Here is a 19,261-nt window from a genome sequence, read left to right as displayed (position 1 = left end):
ATGAGAAAATGTGGAATAACACTGAGACTATTGGGTCAGCTTTCTCTTTGGGGGCGTCTGATATTTTTCCAAAGTAGTGTTCCAATAGTGTTGATCCAACATGGATCAATGATATTTTTTGTATGCATGCTTGTGAAACTGAGAAATTCAATTAATGTACTCTTTCTTTTAAGTAAGCAAGAAAAGATGTAGCGGTATTAATTTGCATTTCAGGTCTGTGGGAGGAATCCGTGCTTCTTTATATAATGCTGTGACTATAGAAGATGTTCAGAAGCTGTCAGTGCACATGAAAAGCTTCATGGAGAGACATCGGTCATAAACTCGACCTGATATTGTGCCACATCCCTCGAAAATCAAACACAAAGACCTGGATGGTGGAAGTAGTATGAAAGGCCAAATAGCACAGTAAAGCTTTTTCAGACAAAATAGTAATCCGTGTATGTTCAGTTCCTGAAACTGTCTTAAAATATCAGGTCGATTATACCAGTCCCCCACCTGTGATCTCAGGGGATAAAGTCGCAATGTGTATTGTTTGTATAGCTCTCCATAAGGGGATGGAAGATAATCAGCCCATCAAAGAATTGGTAATCGTTTAAATTTCAAAGCAAATAACTTGTATAGTGTGGATGAGAGTCTGGTATTACACACATGGTGGTCTTCTGAAATAACTAAAGTTGTTATGGGAGTAAGTGATCACATAATCTGTTTTGTTAAAAATAATTTTTGGTGAATTTTGTTGCTGTGTTCCTTACAGATCATTTCCCCCATGATCCTCTTACATTAGCTTTGCATACCTTTGCATACCTAGCTTTGGCAGTAGCACTTCTTATGGAATATATTCATATTGCATCTACTGCTAGTCATTTATTACTCATCTCAAACCTTGCCTATGTAAAGTCTTTGCAATGGGATACTTTTAATGGGTTCAGATTTTTTTTAGTGGACTTGATGCTGGCATTATTTTCTATTCTAATTTCTTAAGTCTATCACTGACTGCATCAATGCCTTCTGACTTACAAAAATTTCTACCTAGCATTCTTCTATTCTACATCACAGAAACCAAAATTGCCTTCCTATTCAATGACTACTTTGTTCTCTCTTCCTTTGAAGTTGACTTCATTTACCTTAATATTTACTAGGCTTTCTGGCTAGGCTCAGCTTCCTGGTAAAGACTTTTTGGTCAGAGCCACAGTACCCATTTTGTGCTTCTTAGTAGATGTCTTCCTGCATACTTTTCACACAGAATACATTTTTGAGGTTGTGGGAGTTGTTTGCCTTCATGTGGGGAAACTATCTTGTGTGAAATTACAGGCTGACACCAAACCTCCCAATCGCCGCATGTATGATTCTTTTCCCTCTCTTCTTTGTGCTTGGCTTCATTATATCTATCTAGTATAACTCCCACATCTGCCCAAAATGAGTTTTTAAAATTATCCAAAATTGTTGTGTTCTTTGAACCTTTAGCCATTAAATCCACAGCATATTTTTTACCACAAATAACTCATTATTGGCAAAATCATTAGTGTCTTGTGTAGCATTTCCTTTCTGCTATGAATATAAGATTGAGAACTTACTTTAAGTAACATAGCACATATGGTATAGCCATTAAGATGTTGGACTAGGGTGATGTATACTGTGATCTGCCCTGCATCTGCCAAGAGAAGGTGGAATAAAAGTTTAATAATAATAATAATAGGATCTGGTTAGCCAAGGTTCAAGCTCTCACTCTGCCATAAAGCTTGTTGTGAACCTGGACCAGTCTCTCCCTCCCTCTCTCAGTCTAAAGTACATCAAAGGGTTGTGAGGATAAAATGGTGGTGATGGAGAATGAAGTATAAACAGAGAGCTCTTTGGAGGAAGAGCAGGATAAAATGTAGTAAATAAATGACATACATATGCTTATACAGCATTAACAATTCATGTTTTATTCCTAGTATATAATGGCTGAATATGTTCAATCTTCTGCACAATACTTATAGTTCCTGTACAATAAATATAGTCTCCTTAATTTAAAACAATAATGTTTTGCTTTCTCTGGATTATAACATATGGTGAAAAAATAAAATAGCATGAAGTAATCTGATTGCCTTTATGACTTTTGCCTTCTTGAAGCGCAGGTATGATTGGAAATTGTAATGTTTCATGTGGCACTTGAAAGCAATCCTACTTTTTCAAAGTATAAATTTTCCAAAAATCATTTTGTTGATTTTTACTGTGTTGCCTTAACAGTTGCCTTGGAAAGTCATGTATTTGCATAAAAGTTGGCTCTCTTTCAAACTCCATGTATTTCTATTTTGTACATGGCTACAGGATGTTATGCAGTGGCTGGGCAGCCCCATGAGGATTTGGGGGTAGGGACATATGTGCTTGTTTGTGACATCACTTCTGGCAAAAAGCAGACGTGATGTTATTATGGGGTGGGGGATGCTTTAGGATTAACCAAAATTCTATGATTAAATCTAATGGCAAATTCTAGATTTCTTGAATTGATATCACCTCTGGGTTTTGCCTGAAGTGATGTTGTGTGCTAGCACAATGCTCATGTGTCCACCCTGTTTTCTCCAACTCCCCTTTTCCAGTTGTTAAGACCTGACATTACTAATTTCAGAATTTAATCTATTTCTAACCACAGTCTTTAGGTCTGGCCCAGCAGTCTTTGATAACCTTCACTCTTTTATACTGATGACCTTCTTACTTTTTTAATGATGTCCAAATTATCCAGTCTGATCATTACACACAATATCCAGTCCCACAGGGTTCAATCTAGAGATTTGTGTGTACAGGAGTGAGTTGAATACATGTTACTTCATTCAAAAATCTTCCTTCTGTTCATTCTGAAAATCTGGTCAGTGCTTTCATCATGGCCAATACTAATCACCTCTGGGAAATGAAAATGCAGTGTAAGTCACTAGATCCAATCCTCTTTCTTCAAACACTATTTAAAAACTTCGTGATAAGTGGGGTATAGGTGCTCTGTAAATGCTGTGGGATTTTAAGTACAGCACCTTTTACCTCAGAGTGGGCTAAAGCCAGAAAAGCAGTTTGCACAAAGTTCATCCTTACAGGCTTCATAATCTACTCACCATGTTGTTGAATAGAAACAGGGTGGGTTTGAACTTGCAGAGCTTCTGGGAAGGAGGAACAACCAAGGGGACAACATTCTGGGGTTTCTTTCATCCCAAAGGTTCATGGAACTGAACAAGTCATAGGATTTCTTTAATATAATGTTAGGATTGGATCTGGTATGTGTGTGTAAAATATGGGCTCTGAGGGAATTCTTGTCTATAGGGCTTTGGTGACCCCTTGGCAGGGCTGTGTGATATATGCAAAACCATGTTGCCTTCAGCAGAATTTGAGACATAAATGGGCATTAGGCAAAGTATTATCAATTATTAAGGCTGGCTTGTTTTAATGAAAGGGAAGCAACAAAACAAACAGTATTCCTACAATATCTGTACGACTAGATGTGATTGTGGCTGCATTAAAGACATGAGGTTGAACTCTGTGGTATGATTAAATTGAAGATATGATATAATAATGCAGCCATGCACAGAGTCATGTGGCTCTGTTTTGCACAAACAAGGATTGTATCAGTTTATCTGAAACCAGATTATCTTGCCTTTGGCATAATGTTATATGAAATAAAAATGTGTTTTCGGATTAAAAATAAAGCTGTGGTGAAAGGCCTTGGATCCTTGAACGAGCATCAGGCCCATCAAAATTAAGATTGAAGTCTGAATATCTTAGGTGACTGAAGTTAGCAAGTAAAACATTTTTTTATTTTCCTTCTTCAAGTTGGAATAAATGTTAGAAGTAACCAGAAAAAAACATTATAGGTGACAGGATATTTGGATTGATTAGTTTCTGTCAAATTAAGGTGAAAACATCATTGGGCTTGGCATTATATCACCATATGATTAATGTTTGTTATATTACATTCTTGGAATAAAAAAATAAAATGTGGGAGAACCTCTTTACATATAAGAATGTGCATAATTAAAAAGTGATGTGTTACTTGGTTTTATGTGAAATCAATCACTTTAATTGGAAAGAAGTATCCCTTATTTCTGTTGATAATTGGGCTCCTGATAATTTTAAATCAGGATTCATGACAGTTTGTGATAAATGGGCTCCTTTTAAGATAAAAGAAGCTCAGGAGTTATAATTACCCATGGATTATTCCTAGATGGTTAGAATAGCTTGATCAAAGAGATGGAAGGCAATACAGAAAGAAACTGTTGGTACATGAAGATTTACTGGCATTTAAAGCAGCTATATAAGTGTATATTTGTGGCACAGATGAAAGCTTATGTAATATCTTGAATCTCCGTCATATTGGATCATCTTGAAGCTCAGAAATTATTGGGTATTTTTGTAAATGAATAGATGCGCATGGCATTTTGATGGGGAAAATTACTTATCCAACACAATTTTAGAGTTAAATGTACCTGTTTAAAAACAGTCACAAGGGTCTGATTTTGGTTTTTCAGCCATTTTGGCACTTTAAAAGTGTGTGGGAGGGCAAGATCACCTGATCACCTGGTGCTGCCACAGTATGGGCCCAATCAATTTGTAAATAGCTAAATTTCCCTCTAAAATGCTGTTGGCTGGGCCTGTGAGAACCACCATGTATAGTTTGGCTCTCTTATTTGAACTTTTTAACTGCTAGAAAGAATTCAGGCTTGATTTGATCTCAAACCATCATATTGGCTTTCTGTAGCAGTCCATGGTGTCTAAAATTCTCTTCCAACAGTACTTCAAATGAATTAATTTTCAGACCCTGGAGTTGAAAGGAATACAAGGAAACTACACTGCACTTCCTGCATGAAGTGGTAACTCTTCAGGGAGGAACAGACACATGACAGGAGGGGCAAAGATTCCTTGTGCTCAAGACCATATAAAAGTTGCAGCCTGCACTGATTTGATTTACTTAAGAGATCTTAATGCTTTTTATTTTAAAAATATATTTGGAGAGCCAACCATTCTCTTTCTTCATGTGACAAGATTCAGTTTTGTTCCACTTGCCACTGGGGAGAGCTGTTTTTAATTAATGTTAGCATTTACTTGCTTGTTAGGTTTTATTGTATATTCCTTATCAGAACTATTCCAGATCTGAAGGTCAAAATCCAGCCACTCAGTCACAGTAGCAAGGTGGAAAGTTACCGTAAATGGAGCAGGGAAATCTATTAAAACAGCATGCCTGTGGAGTGTGTTATTGAATGCAAGCACATTAAACACACATACAAAAAAAGGGGGGGGACTTGTTTGAGTTTTGTGGAATTTTCTGAAGGCAGTAACCTTGAAAAGTGTGATGGGCCTAATTAGCCACTCTGCTATCAACTAACGTTATCAATAACCTGTACTTTGGCCTAACTTGATGGTATATCCATAGGCCTCCTTGTATCAGTTACTGAACTTTAGTTCTGGTTACAAACTCTAATTGTGTGTTAACAGTAAGGAACAGGTTGGTTCTCTGAGTCTGTATCAGCAGCAAACTGAGCCAAACACCCAGTTGCTTGCATGGGAGCTAGATTGTTAATTCTCCTTTTGACAGATTTCTGGAGATTTGGAGACAGTGCCTGGAGAGCCTGGAGTCTTAAGAGGGAGGAGAGCTCAAGTAGGGATGTGATGCCGTAGAAACCCACCCTTGAAAGTAGCTATGTCCCCCAAGGGAACTGATCTTTGTGGTCTGAAGATCAGTTGTAATTCTTGGAAAATTCTAGCCCCTTCCCCCCTACTTGGGCATTTAATTTGAGGATCTATGGAAGTGGCCTTCCTTACTTGACTATGAGTTTTCCAAAGATGTTTGTGGAACACCCAGTCATCCCCCACCATCATCCCTCCCTTGCCCCAATGCTTTATAGATTTGATGGCTGAGTGTAACAGCGAAGCCAAGTTTGTGTGTATGGATGTGGAATGATAACTTCAGTCACTAGGTGGCATGGTCACTTTGCTGCACTACAGACTAAGGTGCTGTTTCCATATTTTTTCTTCTCAGCATTGTAAATAATATGGTGGTTGTCTTAACCAGTGTTCTTTTAGGCAACTGATAATGACAATAGATTTCCTGTACCACCACTGTGAATTTTATTCACCAAGCCATCTCTGTGTATCTTACAGGGCAGAACAGAGTAGGTTGAAAACTGACATCTTTGTTTATCTGTACATTCTAAAGCTTTGTAACACTTTGTTCCCTAAAGAGTCCATCAAGACATTACATAGTCCGTGTATTGGCTGAGAAGAACAACAGGGCTTTGTCTTACATGTGAATTAGTGTTTTGTGTCTTTCAAATGCACACTGGCTTTTTTCTGTTTAAAACCATTTACACAAGGAGAAGTAGCTGTATCTTCCTCGCCCTGTTGTTTCTGTGTTCTCAAACTGCACTATGGAATTATTATTGGCTGGCTCTGTCGTGAAGCTTATGTGTAAATGGAATTATGTTTACAGAAACTGTAGGGGGGAGGGTTCTAAGGGAACAGCTCCACCACTCTGGGCCTATACTTTGCAGTTCAATAAAGCTTTTGTTAAAAGTATAACTTTTTGTTGAGACGCTTTCATTATCATAGCAACAACAGAGCCTCTTTCCCTTTGTGCTTTGGTTGCAAAAAGGAAAAGCCCTCGCTCGGTGGGAGGAGCCATTTTTCTGGCCCAACTGCGTCGCGATGTCAGGGAAGTCCAGCAATTTTATTTTATTTTACTTTTTGAGGGAAAAGGGTTGCTAGACACACTGCGGGGGCATTGTTTGTTTATTAAAAAACAAACAAACAACTAAGCCTCTCACAGCCCATTTTGTCAGGAGAGAGAGGGGAACAAGCAACCATGGCGCCAAAAAGGATGTCAGTGGGGGGAAAGTGATGGGTCAGGGCAGGTTGTGGCAATGAAGCCCCAACTGCCCATGAACTGTGCTGCGCTTGTGGCGGCTGCTGGTTCCAGGGCCTTGGGAGCATGGGATGGGACAGGCACATTTAATGATGCAGTGGCAGCATGTTCCTCTGTGATTCATGGGATGCTGGGGGCATTAAGATGAGTGGCAGTGGGATCCTCCACTTTGATAGAGGAAGGGGTGTCTAGGTGGGGGAGATGAGGCTTCTACCCCCCCCTCCTGCAGGTGCCAAAAGAAAGGTCCTGGAGTGTATCTGGAAGGCACAAAATTCCCACTTTATATGTGATACTAGATTCAAATCTCGTTCGTGAGAACGGTCTTTGAAAGGCCCCCTCTGCCGTGGCTTCCCAGAAGACACATAGAGGCAGCATTGTCCCCGGGTGCAGCGTTTCTGGGCCCGGTGGGGGAAGGCCTGCTTCCACCCCGTTTCCCTCGGGCCTAGAAGCACACCCGGGGCCTCTTCGAGGCTCTGGGTGTGCTTCTAGGCCCGAGGGGAAGGCCTCCTTTCGTCATGGTGTCCTGCTGCTTCCCCGTTGCTTTCTGTCCTGTCCTGGTGAGGGCCTAGAAGCCTTTTTGGCCTGTCCTGGTGAGGGCCTAGGTTGTGCCCTCACCCAATGGGCTAGAACTGCTGTCTGTCCTGGTGAGAGGCCAGTTGGAAGGTGCAAAGCGCCTTCCGATTGGCCCCTTACCTGGACTGGTCCCGGCCACTCTCCGCCCACTTAGCCCTTAATGAATTATGGAGAAGGGAAAGACAAGACATGCCACAACAAACATGAGGATTTTGTAATGTGTAGATGGACCCTCCATCTCTTCATAGAATTATAGAGTTGGAAGGGACCTCCAGGGTTATCTAGTTCAACCCCCTAAGACTCAGGAAACCTACTGCCTGGCCAAGTAGACAAGACTAGGCTAGATGGTCCAGTGTTCTGACTGGTATGGTCAGCTTTGTATGTTTATACAGTGACTTACCCCACTCCTCTTCAACTTTGCTGCTGCTGCAGAAACCTATTGTTGGTGGCAGTTGGTGGACAGATTAACAAACTGCTTTCAAAGAAGGAAAATTCTCCCTCTCAGTCCACATCCTCCCTCCACCCCCCGCTTTCAACTTCAGATGTATTCTGAGAAACTAGTCCCAGGATGCATGAAAGCTTAATGTTATATATTCTGGGAACAAGAGTTACTGGAAAGCGCTGGGAAGTAAAATGGGAGACACAAATGAACAAAGCAGTAATGAACATTTTCCCAGCTTGCTTGCAGCCTCTTACAACTGCAGTAGGAGGAAAGATGGGGGGGTGGGAATGGGGGTTGAATGGGGGAATGGGGGTTGCAAAAAATCATCTTGCCTTGGGATAGCCTGACCACTATTTTTTTTTGTATTAATGTTGTTGGTTTATCTGTACTTAGCTGGAGTGATCTGATCCTGATTCCAAGAAAAATCACAAGGGACTTGCCCATGGCCAGCAGTGCTGAGAGTTATATTAAACCTAGCATTCAGAAAACAACATTCCACTTTCAGGTAATTAAGAACATTCCAACTTGAGCATTTGAAGCCAGTCTGGTGATCCTATGTTTCCATGCAACACGAAGAAGCACCTTTGAAACAGGCTACTTTTGTAACCAATTGATTACATGACATGGATGTTGGATGTCCAAAGAAAAAGTCAATTATCTGTGCCCAGGTCTAAAAGAGATTTCTGGATCGTGGCTTAGGGCAGCAGCAACATAGATTTAATAATTACCTTCCACCCCCGAATGCCTTTATCCCATCCTGCAGCAAAAGAGATGACAAATCCATTAGAATAACCGTTTTAAAAACTTATGGTATAGTGAAAAAGCTAGTTACAAACAGAATCTTGGGGCTACTCACCCCCTCAAGTCATTGAAATAAAATTTGGCACATCTGCTGTTTCCAGGGTCAAGCTCCAACAGACGGATATCTTTAACAACTAAATTACAGAAGTAATCAGGATCCCCAATTCCAAATGAGGTTGTATAATTTCAACAAGATGATCTTTATAAGGTTTTATAAATCTTGCATTTTGTAATATTGCAGGCTATTTTATTTTTTGCTGAAATAAATATCAGTTCTGATACTACACCATGGAATCACATACAGCACTGTTCAATTTCAGCATTGAAAACCTATGCAGAGTTTCATCACTCAAAGCCTACTGACCTAAGTAGGCTTTGACTGCAGGAAATCCTCACAGAAATATACTAGAAAGCTGTGTTTGCACAGCTGAAAGGCATAAATCTTTAGGGATATTTCTCTAATGTCAATCACAAAGCAAAAGTACATTTAAAAAAAATTACATTATTTTATAAAAGAAAAATGCATAAAGTTCAACTGTAAATAATGATATATATACATTAACTGGGAAAATTATATATATACACGTTTCCACCTCAAGCTTCAACAGTCATTCACTCGTCTGGTTGGCAGTATATTCTCAATAGTTACCATTTTGTCTTCTATTGCTTTAATTTGAGCATCAAAGGCATACTCTCTTAAGAAAAAGGGACATTGGTGTCTCTTGCTGGATATTATGCTCCTTCACCTTCACCCTCTTTAAAGAAAAATACATATTTAACTTACAGGTATTCATCAACTGATCCCTAATTTACTGGAGGTACTCTATGACCTTCCTGAATGAACCAGGGTAGTCTGTCTGAGTGGCAAAACTTTGCCTTCCTGCCAAAAAAACTGGTAATCAGTGAGCATATTTGAATGCACAACAAACAAACACACATAAATACATGACGATGCCTTGGTGCATCAAAGTCACTGTCATCTGCTTAGACTGGAGAAACAAGAAATGTGTGGCTCAATAAATTCTGTATGTTTCTAAATAATTCATTTCAACACTGGTAATATTTCAACTGGAGGTCAACATTAAGCTGAACAAGAAGAAAAGCATCGTGTCTTCAATATCTTCAGCAGTAACCATCAAACACAAGCAAGGCTAGTATCCTAGGAATAACCTAGTTTCATTGGACCTCCTCAGTTATATAATTGCATTTGACCAATACAGTCTGGCAGAGCTCAATGTCTCGTGAATGACAGAAAACTGATAGCAACTCTCCAGGTTCACAGATAGGGCTTTTTAAAACATCACTTTAACCTTGGCATGCCAAGGATTGAACTTGGAACCCTCTCTATTTTTCTAGCAAGCCATTTCCCCTCCCCTCCACAAACTTTATGCAACTGGATGCTTACCACTTGCTTCAGTTCACTGGGCAGGCTGTGGTTCAGGCTGCTCACCTGAAGGGAAGAGCACTAAGGTCAGCAACTGGAGGCTGGAGATTGACCACTCTTATTTTCCCTAGCTGTCTCATCTCCCAACCTAATGAACATTTACATATCTTGGGCCACAAGCAGCTCCTATTTCGCGGGAGGAGGCTCTCGAAATGCTAGTCCCTCCCCCCGAAGCACTTCCTGATCTGTATAGAGGTTTCTTAAAGACAGTGTGAGAATATTTTTGGTAACAATTGGATTGATCAGATGATTTGGTCCTGGAAGCTTTAGGCACAGTAAGTTGGGACACAGCCATGATTTTGGAAACCCGTCTGTCCTCCCCTGCAATTTTCACATTGCACAAAGCCATCCCATAAGAGTAGCAGAAGAAGAAAGAGTTAAAGCCCCTGCCTCTCCCCAGGCTATTGTTCTCCTTGTTGAAACTTCATGGTAGCCATATTTGTAAAAGAACAAATAGCTATTCAAAATATGGGCAGAAGGAACAGTAAGGTATAGTTGAGCAATCCTACCCCCTCCCAGCTGTGTTTCTGGCAAGTCAGAAGGTTCAGGCAAGCTATTGAAAAAAATGCCCAGCAGACACTGCTGGTGCAGGTTTGGATGGAGAAACCAGCATTGAAGTATCCCAGGGGCCACAGTACTCAGTGGTCACTGGGGTTCTTTCTCCCACTGGGAATGTCTGACAAACAGTTCTTCTTCTCTAGGCAAACAAAGTTTAAGTCCAGTGGCACTGTTAAGACCAACAAAGTTCTAGGTATAAGCTTTCGTGTACATGCAACATGAAATTAAACAATCCATTAGGCCCTGGAGACAGATGGGGCAATGGAAAGAATGGGTAATCTGTGGGTTTGCTGAGATGTGCAGGGAGAATAATTCCACTGTGGAAAAGCGCCTGCTAGCCTGTTCTGCATGTGGGTGCACACAGATGCAAACCACCACTTCTGAACCATGTTTACTTTCCTTTCAAAAATACTTCTGTCTGTGTCTCATCCTCCCTCCCCGGAAATCCAAGTGTAATGATAAACTCATATTGCTAGACTCATCTTGCTTGTAAAAAATCCCCCCCAAATTGACATGATGGGAAGAGTGGGAGGAATGGCCTCAATGTGGGTGATGAAAAAGGGGTGGAAAAAGGACAAGGTAGGAATCTGAGAGAATCTATAAATACGGGGAAATATCAGCCTGAAAATATACTGAGAGCTGAAGGGAGGAAAATCAATGCAGAATGGAAAAGAAAACCCCAATGGACATGCATGGTGAAAGCTAGGGGAAACACCTGTGCATATAATGGGCCTGTGTTAGTATTGAAAAAAATGATAGCCCTTAACAATGAATCAGTAACAAAAGGGGTAAACACAGTTCTTATTAGAAAATCAGGTTTTCCCCTTGGGTTAGTACTGAATCTATACAAAAATTAAAAGTGGAAAAGAAATATGGGGGGATGACCCAGAACCTTTATTATGACATGCATTTCTGTCCACACACATGACTAGAGGCCATTATAGAAAATGATCTATGTAACACGTTAAAAAAAAAGTACAATCCATCTGAAAAAACAAACATTTGTTACTGTTCTGATTTCATTGCCAAGGCACACATTTGATGATCTCCCGAACAATTGCTACATACACCTCTTTTACAATCAGAAAAGCAGCTGACAGTCATATGTCAAACTGTTCACAAAGTTCCCTGAAGCAGTCTTGATTGGTGAGGTGCCACAGAGCAATCCCTAATCCTTTTAAACAGGAATAGAAGTGTGCATGTGGGTTTTTTGGTGCTGCAACTGCTGTCTCAGAGTGTCAACAGTTTTGAAGAGAGTGGCCCGTGACATCCAGAAATTGTGCAGCCACTGTTCATCACACCATTTGCCCATCACAGAGTTGTTCCACCAGTCCTAGCTGGGAGGTTCAACCCACCAGCAACAAGGGACTATATGTGTAGAGTAGAGTGGTACACATAGCTTCAAAGATGCCTTCCTGCGGTACTTAGAGGACACACTGCTTTTCAAACTCACCCAAGATCTCTACAAAGACTGACAAAGTATGTGCAGAAGCATTTCATAAAAGTTAACTGTCCTGTTGATCAGCAGCAGCAGCAGCAGCACCTCCAGCATAAGTTGAACCACAGCAGAGATACAGATCAAGATCAAAAGATCACTAGCCTCACAGAGAAGCATGCAAAACACTCACCAATCTTCAACCCATTAAGAGAATAAGTTTGCATCCTTGAGATATATATCTGAGATTCTCTTAGCAACAAGTCACTTATTAGCTAATTATATTTGGGCAGTCATGGGCTGTGTAGAGGAGTGAACATAAGGACATTTGCTACAGTTATGCTAGGTTGGCAACTTCTGTAACACCAATCACTGCTGTCCTAAGCACCCATTACCCAATAAACTACCCCCCCCCTGTATCCATGTGCCAATAGCTGCAATCTGAATGGCATCAAGGCATCTTAGTGGAACTGCTATAACACTGAAGTACTATATGGTCTACTGCTACAGTGCTCAACTTAGACTATGCAAAAAAAGTTTGAGGAACAAAAACAGGTGGGAAAAACCTAGCATTTGAAATGACAATAACCCTTCAGAGTCAGCTCATTATTGGAACAAAATTCACTGCATGAAACCCCCATTCCTGTATCACTTACTTGGAAACGGGCTAACAACAGATGACATCCAGTTTAGAATGGCAATGTGAAAGACGTCCAAGACTTTACTAATAAAATTTTCATTAGGGCTGTTACAGTAGCAGTATGTAGATCCCAGGCAAATGGGCAAGCAGAACAAATGGTACAGACTATAAATGAAAAAGAAAATTTCTGAGGACTGGTCAACCAGATTGGCAAGATTCCTGTTGGCTCAACGTGTTACACCCTGCTCTTCAACTGGGTCCAGCCCAGCTAAGTTGCCTATAGGACATTGTCCCAGGACATGCCTAGATAATCTTCACACTTGTAGTCTAAGACATTGGTCCCCAACCTTTTTATCACTGGGGACCGGTCAACGCTTAACAACTTTACTGAGGCCCGGGGGGGGGGTAGTCTTTTGCTGAGGGACATCGTCACTGCAGCCTGAGCCTCTGCTCCACTTGCTTTCCCGCCAGTGCCCCTAACTTCCTGCCACCTGCTGGGGGGCGCTGCCAGCAGCAGCTGCGCAGTGCCACACCGAGGGGGAGCCCCAACCATGGCGGCCGCTGGACAGCACCAAAGGTGAGCCAGTGGCAGTATGGCAGGGCAGCCCCCCGAGGCAGCAGCCGGGGAGGAGCCACGGCCCGGTACCGACTGGTTCACAGACCTGTACCGGTCCCCGGACTGGAGGTTGGGGACCACTGCTCTAAGACACTTGCAGTCTAAAAAAAAGGAGCTGTATTCTGCTTTGCCACTAGTTATCTACATACCTTCTCTCCTCAGGAATCAGTCTGAGCTCAGACCTATGGAAATGGTTCACAATGGGTTCCATTTAACATATTGGAAGTTACTGGTCTTGTCTCATATAAAGTGCAGACCGTAGATGGACTGTTATGAAGATATCATGTGGAACAATTGTATGGTCACACAGACACTCCTAATTCTTCAGTGGAACCTTCTAAGGAAATCAATACACCAACATCAGGTTCAGATAGGGCTACCATCTTCCACCTGGCCATTGGCAGGAGAGGGAGGCATGGTTGCTAGATCGAGATTTAGAAACTCCTGGAGATTTGGGGATGGAGCCTGGGGAGGACAGGAGGTACAATGCCATAGAGCCCACCCTCCAAAGCATCCATTGTCTTGATAGGAATAGATCTCTGTAGTTTTGTTTTGATTTTAATTTTATGGTTTAATTTGTTTTATGTAAGTCCCCCCACCCCAGCTTAAGCTGCCTTGAATGCTTCCCCCCCCTCCATTTGAAGGTCAAGGCATAAATCTAATATATACATTAACAGATACACTTAGAGACATTATATTTGGGTTTCAAATTTGTGAAGGTCAGATTTGCCTTTAATAGATCAAACAGTGTATGTCGTCCTATATTTTATTGCATTATTTTACTTTAGGATAGAATGCCGTTTAATTATGAACATTTATCTACCTTCAGTAATGTTGTAGGAGGTGAACAGAACACAGAATTGACTTAATACGAGTTTAGTTAGTTAATAATGTAAGTAATATGTGGAGGGCAAGGATGAACACAGGAATAAGTGACGGTGGTTCATCAGACTAGTGAATTCAAGATGTTGTAAAGGTCTGGATTCTTAATATGTGGCTTAATCAATGTAAAGGGGATTAATTTAAATCTAGTATGAGCTATTCACATTGGTACTTTTAAAATTAATGTATGTTTTTTATATTTGATTATTTTAATCTTTACCATATGCATTGTTTAACTAATTTAATTAAAATGCCTGGTGAATACTTCACTGAATAATAAGTAAGTGAAAAATACAGACTCAGGATATAGAAATATCAATTTTCGCAAGCTTTAGGTTAGTAGACTGCAATCATGGGAAATAATCTATTCTCTCACAAGCAAAACTGTTCCAAGATATTTTGTTGCAGTTGTCCATGATAACTAATGACTTAATGAAGTCCAGCAAACTTTTATAGATTCCACTGAAATCTATGAACAATTGACCAAGCATTTTAGTACCACTGATGATATCTGTCAGACAGGGGATATGTTTGTGACATACTATGCCATATAGTACAGTAAATATACTAAGAAGTAAAATAACAAAATTTCCTGGTTAATTAAAGTTGACAAACAAGAAAAACCCACAATCTCTAATTCCAACAGAACTCTGCATGGAGAAAGTTGACTAGAAATGGAATTGTAATTTGGACAATAAATGCTTATTTTATGAGGGATCACTGCCCATTAACTGTCTCTGTTGCAAGAGAAAAACCAAGACTATTAACTTCCTCGGCATGAACTAGAAGGTGAAGGAATAATTCGTTTTGCAAGTAGAAGGAAATGTTTTGCTCAATAAGGATCAATTAGACATTTCTCATAAAAGGAATGCTCACCAGCCAAGACTAATTTAAAAAATATATGACTATCAAAACTACTTAATTTTTTGGGGAGGAAAAGTAATGAGTAACTAGTTTTTAAATTGCTTCAGCTATCCATTCAATAAATCAGAAATATTTGGCAGCTGTTTAGAGCTCATATGGGTCGAATGGGTCTCTTATTTTTAAAAATATTGTTTGTATAACAGGGCTGTAGGCAGCCGGGTTTGATAGCTCTAGAGTAAGAGTGGGAAGAAACATGATAGAGTAAGTGTAGGATTGGTTTCTCGGCACTGTAGGATCAAGACAAAACAAGTGTTCTGTTGACAGGAAGGACAAATGGCTGGAAGTGAGCATGAAGGTTGGTGCCCAATAATTAATTTAGAGTGATTCTGTGTGTGTATGTATGACCATTCCCACACTAGCAATATCATTTGGATTTACATTTTTAAAGGGCAAACTTTCTGTTTATGCATTAAAATTTGCCTTTCCAGGAGCAGTCCCAAATTGTCCTCTGACTTACCATGTGTTTTGGAAATTCCTGGGTATAGCCATTTCATCTGATAAGGCAGAATCTAATTTGGGGCTGCCCAATGGTAAAACGCGCCTTCCATTTTGAGTCATGTGGCAAAATAAGGGAAATGTGCTCAAGCCTCTGTAGGGTAAAATGTGCTATAAAAATAAATAATAATATTTATTAAAATTAAAAGCCCAAGGCTTAAAATATAGCCTAATTAAAATCCAAGTGTACATTCATACTAATGCTGTGACTGACCAGATGTGTTTAGATTATAAACTGCCTTTATAATTACCCAGCAACCTACAGGGCTATTGTCTTGACATAAGAATCACCACTGAGTGCAACTGTCTTGTCATTCTCTGTCAAAGGGGGTCTCATGATTACAGAGGAACTCAAAGGTCAAAAGATATCTAGAAACTGGCACAGGGATAAACTGGCTTGGGGGTTGCCAAGCATTTACAAATATTTTTTTAGTCTTATCGTTATTATTTATTAAATTTCTAGACTACCCTTCTGAGACTGCCAATCACATTTATTTGCAATTCATTGATATGATATCTAGTCTTTTCTCAACTGTGAAACAGAACTACCTAGGTATTAGAATGTTTCTCCGCCATGATAACTCTTAAAAGAAACACATTGCTCTCTCTATTAGTTTCATACTAAGTCTATAATGTTTATAGTTCATCTTTCTTTGGATTAATTACAGCTGGAGCCAAAAATTGAAGTCCTGGTTCCCATTCTCATCAATTTCTCTGGTGTGGCAGCTGCTGTATATCTGGCCCACAGGATAGAGGTGGTGATATGCAAGGCAGAATATACATGCAGAAATCTATGTCTATTGATGGCAGATGGCAGATGTCCTGCATTGTGCAGGGGGTTGTACCAGATGACCCATGAAGTCCCTTCCAACTCTAGGATTCTAGGATTCTAACTGCATCTAGTTTGATGATTGCTTGGTGTAGTGGTTAGGAGTGCGGACTTATCATCTAGCGAGCCAGGTTTGATTCTGCGCTCCCCCACGTGCAACCAGCTGGGTGACTTTGGGCTTGCCACGGCACTGATAAAGCTGTTCTGACGGAGCAGTAATATCAGGGCTTTCTCAACCTCACCTACCCCACAGGGTGTTTGTCATGGGGAGAGGAAAGGGAAGGCGAATGAAAGCCGCTTTGAGCCTCCTTCAGGTAGAGAAAAGCGTCATATAAGAACCAAGTCTTCTTCTGCTGTAAAAGACTATTTTACAAGTGTAGTTGATGTGGCAAAAGCATTGGGGGAGAGAGCTCTTCTGTTTGCAAACCCATATAAAAGTTGGGTTACCAACCTTCAGGTGGGGGCTCAAGATCCCAGGAATTATAACTGATCTCCAGTTCCTCTGACATACCCTGTTGAGGACTCTCCACTCGACTCCTGAAACCCTGCCCTTCCCAAGCTCAACCCTCCGGGAATTTTCCAACCTATGTGGCATGTGGGATTACCTTTTTGCAAGGGAAAATGGCAGGACAAACTTAGACAGCCTTCTTTCCCTTCATCTGTTTTCCCCTTTAACAAAAGGAACAACAGAGCCTGCATCTCAAAAGGAATACAAATGTCTTCTAAAACAGTAATTAAGCAATGTGTAATGTAGGTTTAGTCTGATCTTTAGTGTGCTGGGGGAAAGTCTGGATAGCATGTCCGTGTAAAAACACTCTCGGTGGCTGCTCCTCAAATTAAGGTGTATTGAAGTGGTAAGCCTGAATGCTTTCTAAATGCCAACCAACTCAGAAACTATCAAACAGTTGGAATTAAGCATACGAGGGCTAATTTTATTTCATGTTGTTATTGTCCAGTGGCATGGGGAGGGGCTGCCAACAATCCTCTTGCTTAGCGAGTGAATGTATTTTGGTTTTTATGTGGCTCCATCTCGTAGTCTTCAGAAAATAATAATTCCCAAAGCATAGTAAGCTGCAAGATCTTTTGCTCCTTTAAGAGGAGAAGTCCTCCTGCCAATACCTCTGAAAAACTACTGAGAATTCTCTGAAGCAGCTTCTGGATCAATACTGGATACAGAAGTGCCTGTTTTCAAAGAGAACTATTATGAAGGATGGTCTAGTTTTGTGCTATGGTTCAATACATGGAAGGAAAAGATAAATGTCTCAACAATGTGGGTTCTGTATGAAGAATGACTTTCAATATTTGAAATGTGGGTCAGGGTGAGTCAGGATTATTTGTTATCACAACACTTAAAGACTTCACAAATCCCATAGTTATAGGGGTTCACAAAGTCCACAGACTATTCAGCTTTCTTCATCCTTACCGTATGATGAGTGAGAATAGTGACAATGTAATAGGAAGAGAGGGGTATGCTTTTAGTGTCACCCTGCTGACATACCGCTCTGTATTATAAATGAGTTCAGTCTCTAGTCTATTGATTTCAGGGCAAGCTGTACAATGATAGACATCTTTAGAATGGTTTGGGAATATACTCCAAGGTTTTTGATAATAGACTGATTTCTCCTAGGTCACATATGTCAAGGAGATATAACATCCATGATTAGGAGAAGGATTTTCTGTACTGCATCTGTCTCTTTGCAGGTTGCTGCAACAATTAGACCATTCCTTGTCTGAGCAATTTGCAGTCCTGTTCTCAACTGGGTTTGCCAGTCCAAAAAAATTGGCTATACTTGTTTTTTCTCTGTCTTCCATAAGATTAGAACTTTGAGACACCCCACCACATTGTCAGGCAATAGATTCCTTTTGTTAGTAAAGAATTAAATTGTGGGATTTGGTCTCAGGGGATATACTGATGGGGGTGAACGTAGACAGGTATTAAATTCATGGAGGAAACATCCATCAATGTTTACTAGCCATGGTGAGAAAAGGGAACCTCCATATTCACAAACAGTAAGCTTGTGAAGGCAACATCAAGGGAATGCCTTGGTATTTGTGCCCTGTTGTTGGCCCTCCATGGTAACTGTTTAGCCACTTTGTGGGACAAGATGCTGGACTAGATGAACCACTGGACTGATCTAGAAAGGCCTTTCTTATGCTTATGTTTGTAACTTATGTGGAAAAAAGGTCTAAATATGTACTCCCAAACCAAAATTGTATGGTGGGGAATGAACAACCATAAAATATTAAGAAAATGCAAAATCACATTGTGTTCGTGTTTCACAGGGTTGTTTGCCACATGTGAGAAACCAAGTATGGCAAAACCATATAAGTGTTGGACTGTAGAGGAACACATAACCCTCTAAGACAGGGGTAGTCAAACTGCGGCCCTCCAGATGTCCATGGACTACAATTCCCAGGAGCCCTTGCCAGCATTCGCTGGCGAATGCTGGCAAGGGCTCCTGGGAATTGTAGTCCATGGACATCTGGAGGGCCGCAGTTTGACTACCCCTGCTCTAAGAACTTAAACAAGCTTGATGAAAAAAGTTAGGCTGTGGATGATTTATTTTGGTTTGATTACTCCTCAGAACCGACATCAAAAACAATATTCATGTGGTACTTGTGCAATGGCATTCACACAGCAATGAGCAATCCATAGTGGACACATGGGTACACAAAGCTGTGTCGTATGGCTATATTGATCTGTCAAGGTCAATATTGCTTACTCTGATTGGTAGTGGTTCA

The 19,261-nt window shown here is 40.6% G+C and overlaps 1 protein-coding gene across 1 annotated transcript in view; it reads left to right on the top strand.

Annotated features, from left to right (window-relative positions):
* The window catches only part of PSAT1 (phosphoserine aminotransferase 1), a 30,178-nt gene extending 23,641 nt beyond the window's left edge, over window positions 1–6,537 (top strand). The window contains exon 9 of the mRNA XM_077344717.1: window positions 214–6,537. Within this exon, the coding sequence (XP_077200832.1) occupies window positions 214–319 (106 nt within the window). The 3' untranslated portion in view covers window positions 320–6,537. The remainder of the gene's footprint in view (window positions 1–213) is intronic.
* The last annotated feature ends 12,724 nt before the right edge of the window (window positions 6,538–19,261 follow it).

Source organism: Paroedura picta, chromosome 7 (genome assembly GCF_049243985.1).
Source record: "Paroedura picta isolate Pp20150507F chromosome 7, Ppicta_v3.0, whole genome shotgun sequence".
Classification (NCBI taxonomy): Eukaryota; Metazoa; Chordata; class Lepidosauria; order Squamata; family Gekkonidae; genus Paroedura; species Paroedura picta.
Note: the sequence above shows the minus strand (reverse complement) of the source record. Positions and strands in the feature narration are given on the sequence as shown.